The sequence below is a fragment of the Andrographis paniculata genome, unplaced genomic scaffold (assembly GCF_009805555.1).
Source record: "Andrographis paniculata isolate CXL003 unplaced genomic scaffold, ASM980555v1 Contig52END, whole genome shotgun sequence".
Taxonomy (NCBI): Eukaryota; Viridiplantae; Streptophyta; class Magnoliopsida; order Lamiales; family Acanthaceae; genus Andrographis; species Andrographis paniculata.
The window spans coordinates 2,191,650-2,198,898 of record NW_026137587.1 but is presented as its reverse complement, the minus strand read 5'-3'; the positions used below and the strand labels follow the sequence as shown (position 1 = coordinate 2,198,898).

The 7,249-nt window shown below is 37.7% G+C and overlaps 1 protein-coding gene and 1 long non-coding RNA gene across 2 annotated transcripts; both read right to left on the bottom strand.

The window, feature by feature from the left end:
* Nucleotides 1–881: 881 nt before the first annotated feature.
* Nucleotides 882–2,840, bottom strand: LOC127254740 (uncharacterized). Its single transcript, XR_007839490.1, has 2 exons — nucleotides 2,336–2,840; nucleotides 882–1,390 (listed from the first exon to the last, which is right to left on the bottom strand). It is a non-coding gene; the product is annotated as an uncharacterized LOC127254740 (long non-coding RNA).
* Nucleotides 2,841–3,493: 653 nt separating this feature from the next.
* Nucleotides 3,494–5,725, bottom strand: LOC127254751 (probable protein phosphatase 2C 37). Its single transcript, XM_051280014.1, has 2 exons — nucleotides 4,993–5,725; nucleotides 3,494–4,906 (listed from the first exon to the last, which is right to left on the bottom strand). Exons 1-2 carry the CDS (start codon nucleotides 5,533–5,535, stop codon nucleotides 4,835–4,837), a joined length of 615 nt encoding a protein of 204 aa, XP_051135971.1. The 5' UTR covers nucleotides 5,536–5,725; the 3' UTR covers nucleotides 3,494–4,834.
* Nucleotides 5,726–7,249: the final 1,524 nt, after the last annotated feature.

Below are 7,249 nucleotides of genomic sequence, written 5' to 3'. Positions count from 1 at the left end.
ATATAATGATAAAGAATGGGTGTTAATTTGCACTTTTAATGTATATTGGTGTTTTGAATGGGAGAAATCATGGCAAAATCTGCCGAAAAACCTCACGTGTGTTCGTTAGTAATTTTTCAGAAATGGCAACACTTTTTTGACAATAACTCACGCGATTGTATTCGTTACTGTTCCATAATTTTACATAGCAACATAAGCTCGAACAATCTTGCCAGATTTTTCATGTCATGAAAGCTACGCCAATCACGAGTAGGATGATATTGGTGAATTCGTTTGGTAACAACATAAGCTAGCTGAGAATTTCTTTTACGGTAGTTTGACTATTTGTCCCAAATGACTCATGTGTCTGAGTACTAAACCATAAATATAAGGTCTTAGCAGGTATTTTCTTGGATATTCAAAGATTTTATTTTAAAAAATTATAAGGACATAAAAATGGGTATAATATAGCAGATTTAATGCATATATGTGTTATGTTATCGATAAATCATTGCGCAATCTACATTAGGAAAAAACTAACATATTACCACAAAGTTTATGGCTCCAGATTATTCAGTCAAATATACCACTGCAATGGTGAATCGTACAAAAGTTTCTATATAATGAGTGCGTGTAACAACATTAGAATTGGTCTCCGAACCACAATATCTATTTGTTAGAATATTAATACATCGATACCACAACAGTTAAATGATGCATGTAGCATGATAGACAAAACTATATACAACATCACATGAGACTTCAATTTGTGCATCAATTTATAAACTTATGCAAACCATCAATAATCTCTCAGCTTCCGCAATGGCGAAGTGTTGGCTAAGTCTTTCTAGGATATTGGCCATTCTTATACTTTTTTTCTATTTTTGCATATGGTCCTGTGCTTTTGTACCTCTGTATACTATCCCGCCACTCATTTTGTGATATTTTTCAGGTGGCCTGCGAGTTCCTCCTTGGCCATTTTCATTCGAACATCACGAAAGTTGATTTTTGAAAATGTCATCTCAGCAGACTTCATTAAGTGCTGATTGCTCAATCCAACATTTTGAGTTGGAGCTGGAGCTGGTAGTGGTTCCACCATTCTTGGAGTAATGTTTCTACAGTTTTCCTTAGTTGGGGGTGGCACAGTCCCCAAACAACCCAAGAATGTTGATAGATCTTCAGTATGGAGAGAGATATTCCAATAAGATGATCCCCGGGATTTTATATTAGGAGCAGGAATCTCTGTTGCCTTCAAAGGCTGCCTGCCCCGAGGGCACTCCAAGAGTTCATTCAAATAAATATTATGGTATTCGTAATATGTCTTGCACCTGTTACAGGAAGTCCAAAATGTGTCTTTGACTGACTTCAACCCGGTTTCCTTCCATTCTGACATTTTTCTCCCGAGCAAACACTGCAATGATAATTAATAATTGCACACATAAAAAAAATTATATAAATAAATAAATAAAGTAATTAAAGCACATATTAATCCATATGTTATGTATGAGAAACCAAATATTTTTGATAAATAATAAGATTAATAATATACTCTATTATAAAATTATAGCCCTTTAGGAATGCCAGTCACGAGACAGCTACAAACAAATAAAACACAACCAAAAACATTGCATTGTTCATCTAAATTGTAATGTGAATCCATCTTGTTATTTGGTATATGACACGGTTGCTTAGGTAACTAATTTATTTTGACTATTCGATGGTATATAAGGGAAGTCATTTAGGTAAAGAGCTCAGATAGATAATGTATGTTATGTATCTAAGTTGCAAAGTTAGCATTCAATGCTGATTAAACTTCATGTTGGCGTCATTGTATAATCTAGGTTGTGAAACAAAGTTAGTATGCATATCGGTCCTATATATGGCTTCATTTACAGGGTTAGATTATATCCTCAAAATACAAGGGTAAGTCAAACTAACAAAATATATAAAATTACTATCTATCTTTCTATAAACAAAAAATTATATGAAAACTATGAATTCTAGAATATAAGAATGATTTTTTGCCGCATATTCATAGTAGATCTAAACATTAAATTAAAATTATCAACAGTTCATTGAGTTTTTTAATATCATTATAGTGTGGCCATAAAATCTCAAAACTCGAAATAGATAGAAAATTAAGTTTTTTTAGCTACTTACTATAAATCATTGGCCCTATGCACAAAGAATAAAAACCTAAAACTCATTAGGAAACAACTCAAATGCAAGCTAAAACAACCCCACCCTACACCCCCTAAAATAAACAAGAAAAAAAAAACTGAGAAAAGAAAAAAAGATAAAATTTAAAAACTATAAAAACATATATAAAACAAAACAGAACGAGGTTCAGGTTTACCTCAATAAAAACTATAAGTAAAGAATCACATGATAAGCCCTTTGTATTAGACTTCTTCAGAGGTTCTTTCTTTGTATGTCCAGAATTAGCAAGGTTTACGTTCTTATAAGATTCCTTAGTCGTTGCACTGTTTCGCTTCCAAGATTTGGTTTAGGCTTAGTGCCCAAACCACACGGAACACAAATCGACGCAAATACAACACCCAAAATACGACGAATACACGAAAACCTACCCTAACAACCCACGACAACCAAAAGAGAAACCTCAAATAGAAGAACACAAGGCGAAAAGAGTGATCAAAACACCTATGACATTGAACGAGCCCTTTGCAGCTCGAAACAACCAACCAGGGGAAAACAAAATATTCTAAGGAGCTCCACAAGATTATAGGAGAAAAGCACCGCCGTGAACTGTCTAAAAATTTTCGCCGGAGAGGGGATTGTGAGAGAGAGGATGAGAGAGGCTAGAGAGGCACTATTGTAGAGAGAGGAAGAGATTGTATCGAATGACGGCTGCCACATCTCACCCTTCATATATATATATATATATCTAGGTTAAAAGAGATCCGACGATCGAGATTAAAACCCCCAATCGGACGGCCAGCACAACATCTAAAAAACACACGGATACTCGGCGTGTCGCGGGCGCAGGTCAAGAGCACAGGTCAGGCCAAGGGTCGCGGGTCACAGGCTGGATCATGAGTTTGGGCCTAGTTTTCATAGGCTACAGTAATGGGTGTGTTTGTGCCTTATTAATGCGTAAATCTAGGGCTGACCCTATTTGAACTAAGCTTGTTTTGTTGTTTTATATATAGTATGTCTTAATTTTCAACTTGAATTCTATGTTCTTCATTGTTACATGAATCCAAACGTTTAATAACTAATTTTGTAAAGAAAATAAAGTTTCGATACCTTTCTAAAACAACACAATAAGAATGATTGATACATTCTTATATATTTTAATTTTAATAGATTTGAACACTAATTTCTAATTCTCAATAAGTTTATAAGGTTGTCAAATCTTGTTGTAACGTTGCAATTAAATAATCAGAAATCACATACGGATAGAAAAGCAAAAAATTTAAGCTATCTTAAATCTCTGATCCAATGCAAAAGAAAAAAAAAGAAGTAATAACTAAAAAATCATATATTCATCAATATGCGTTGTATAACATCGGGCAATTCATTACGAGATAGGCCTTTTGTATTGAACTTCTTCAGAGGTTCCTTCTTCGTACGCCCAAAATTATCAAGGTTTACTTTCTCGTAAGACGCCTAAGTCGTTGCATTATTTCGCTTCCTACAAGCCTTTTTTTGTATTGAACTTCTTCAGAGGTTCCTTTTTTGTATGCCCAAAATTATCAAGGTTTACTTTCTCATATAAGTCGCCTAATTCGTTGCACTGTTTCGCTTCCTACCAGTCTTTTCTTAACTTCTTGGAGTGCATGTTGAAGTAGCACCTGAAGGACCACCCCAGCCGCTCTTCTTAATTGGCTCCTCCATTTTTGGATTTCTTAAGGTTGCATCTGAAGGTGGAGCAACGTTCCTGCAGCTTTCCAGTGCTGCATGTGCCACACTTCTTACACGACTCAAGAAGATGCATAGATCTTCAGGGTTTCAAAAGAAATTCCAATAACGTGAGCACCCAGCATTTAAATTGCGAGCAGGTATTTCAGATGCCATAAAAGGATATTCACATTGAGGACATTCCAGAGGCTTATTCCTATACTTATTAGAGTACTCATAACGTGACTTGCACGTATTGCAAGAAGTGCAAAATGTATCCGGCTTTTGCTGGTTAGTAATCAAGTTTGTCTGTGCTGAGAAAGTCAATTGTTCTTACACTCGATTTCTATTTGCATTCCATTGTTGACTCTTTCACCGTTAAACACTGTATTAATAATTACAAGAGGACATTTGGGAAAAGGAAAAGTGATAGAAAAATTTGAACTTAATAAATTAAAGCTATAAAAACTGTGGTATTTAGGTATGACAAGCCACGTGTCCTTGACAAATATTGGATGTTATTGAAGGAGGAAAATTGTGGAGGAAAACTACTAATCTATTCCCGTGAAAATTTACATTGAAACATTGATTAACCGATTCAAACAAAACTAAAAAAAAATATGGAAATCTTTGCTTTAAAATCACAATATGCGCTAACAAGATGATGAATAGGTTGAGACACCCAAAACAACCAAAAAATTGAGTCGACGGTTAAGTACCTTATGGTCGTCGGTGAGTGGGATTATTCTTCCTGTACGGTAGAGGATGGCGCATGAGTTACCGCAGTTGGCGGCGATGATATGCTCCATCATCTGAACCACAACGACCGCCGTCATCCCAAGCAGACCAACTCGGTGCGGTCGCAGTTGCAGCCGGCGAAGGACCCGAACTGGCGGGTTGGTGTCGCCATCATCTCGATCCTCCTGAAGCACCGATTGAAGATGCATGTCCATGCCTCCTGGAGAAGCGACGAGGAGGCTGCTCCGATGTGGTCTCATCTGGCGGCTTCCCGGTCCACCTCTTCCTGGAGGATCTCATGCATCCTCGATTCGCATATAAAGGCGCACTGACACACAAAAGAGGATCAATTAATGATCTAGTTAAATATGAAGATTGTAATTTCAGATCTGTAATATGAACATACAAACTCACCTGAGATCCTCTATGGCCATAAAAAATGCCGAAGTAGTGGACCGGCTTGAATTTGGCGATTTCCGGCGACCAAAGGTGGATCCGGATGCTAATGGTGTCTTCCATCACTCCATCATGCCCTATCAACACCATCGCCCTAACAATCAGAGCGGCGGCGCCGAACAATTTCTGGGGCGGAACCCTAGGTGGGGCGGAGGAGCTGCTAGAACCAACAAAAACTCTAGATGGGGCATTCTGGTGGTTACTAGGTGGCGGAAATCTGGCTTCACTGCTCCAGACAACACACCCCACAGCAACGACTTCATCGCCGTCCTCCACCCCACCACTGGCACCGCGCTGCCTTGATGGAACCGTCCCGGAGGCGTCCGCGGTGGCGGCGATGGTGAGGGTGGATCTGATATCAGGGGACGATGGCAGGCCGCTTCGAGAGGTAGAAGCTGCCTGTGGTGCCCCACCCCAGCCGGAGACGCCGTCGAGGTGCCCAAAGAAAGTCATCGGATCTCTTGGGAGGTTTAGGATGGCAGTGAAACCTCCGAGAATCATCTGGCGTCTCCTCCCTCTCTCCAATTTCTGGAGATACAGGGAGCCTGCGGCTGCCACTTCTGCTACCGTTGCCGCAACCGCTACCACCACCACCGCTGCCGCTTGCTTGTCATCTGTCTGCCGTTTCCGTAAAATCTGAGAAACCTGAGATTGTGAATAGAAGAATCTATGAGAGGTGGATGCAAACCCTAGGTAGGCCAGCCCCTAATTTATAGTCCCGGAACGCAACAGCCACAGTGCAAACAAACAAAAGTCCCACCAAACGACCCATGTGAATTACGTATTTGATGTACATGTGGCAGTGGAAGCCTCTCAGGTGTCAAAAATTCGAGCACTCCGACTGCTACGTGTTAATCGAAATCGCTGTGTGTATTGCGGTGCTCGTTGTTGAATCCATCGATGGGGCCAGCTCTGATCAAAACTTTACTAGCTTCATTCATCGCACTCGCGCGACAAGTGTCCATCAAGATTCTCGTAGAAGCTGGTAACGGTACATGGCCGCATGGTTCGAGCCACGGACATCAAAAGGCTCGATTTCTTCAACTTAACGGTTACCGGCCATCCGGGTAGAGTTGTCGTGGCAGTCCAGCGCAGTGCGACCACTCAAGAGTTAGATTAATTGAGGCGCTAACTCAAGAGTTGTAACATTCGAAATACAGAACAACAGCAGATCTGATAAATAAAATAAAGAAAAAGTTAGATGAAATGAGGACTTTAAGGAAGAAAAGCAAGTTTCAGAAAATAAAAATGAATTTTAAGGTAGTAAAATGTTCTAATTTTAAAGACATGTGCTTTGTAAACTTTGTCTTGCATTTTAGTGAGAGATTTTTTGAAATTTCTAATTAAGTTTTAAATTTTAACCCTGACAATAATCAACAAAATATTGAGAAATAAATAAAAATAAATAAATAAAACTAAATATACTGAAAATATAATTTTAAATGACAATTGGTCTGATTTGGATTCATTTTTATTTTTATTTTTTATTAGTTTACAACACAAAATAACGAGTTTCGACGTAGAACATTTCATGAGCTTTCCAAGTATTTTTATTTTCTAAATTAATTATCAATTTTCTATATGGAAAACAAATACAATAACGAACTCAACATTCATTTAACCTATAGAAAATTACCTAAAAAAAAATCTACAAAGAATTGTTGCATTCTTGCATACTAATCCATGGCTTAAAAACATTACGTAAGTAAAAGACATACACTTTTCTAAACATAGAAAGTGCACTGATAACTCAACTACTTTCAAATGCATCGCATGATTCCATAACAATATTGTGCAACAGTGGAGAAATTCTACAAATCAAATTTTACACAATAGTCAACAAATGGAGATGAAGTGTCAGTCTTTTGCAAGGTGAACATTTATATTCAATACCCAAATACTATCTTACTATATATAGGATTATCCTTGTTGTTTTCAATGGTTCCCCTTTTGCCCCGTAAAACACTTCAATCATAGTTACCTAGTGCTTATATGGGACAAATGAAAAAGGATACAGAAAAGAAAACTTAATAAACTAAAACATATAATAACTGATGAATTGAACTATGAGAATCCATATATCCATAACAATTATTGCAATTAAGAATTTACTCTATTGACGGGTAACAACTCAATTTCGAAGATTAGACAGTATAGAAGGAAAGTTCCGAAGGAAAAGTAACAGCTTATAGTAAGATAATGTATATTGATATAA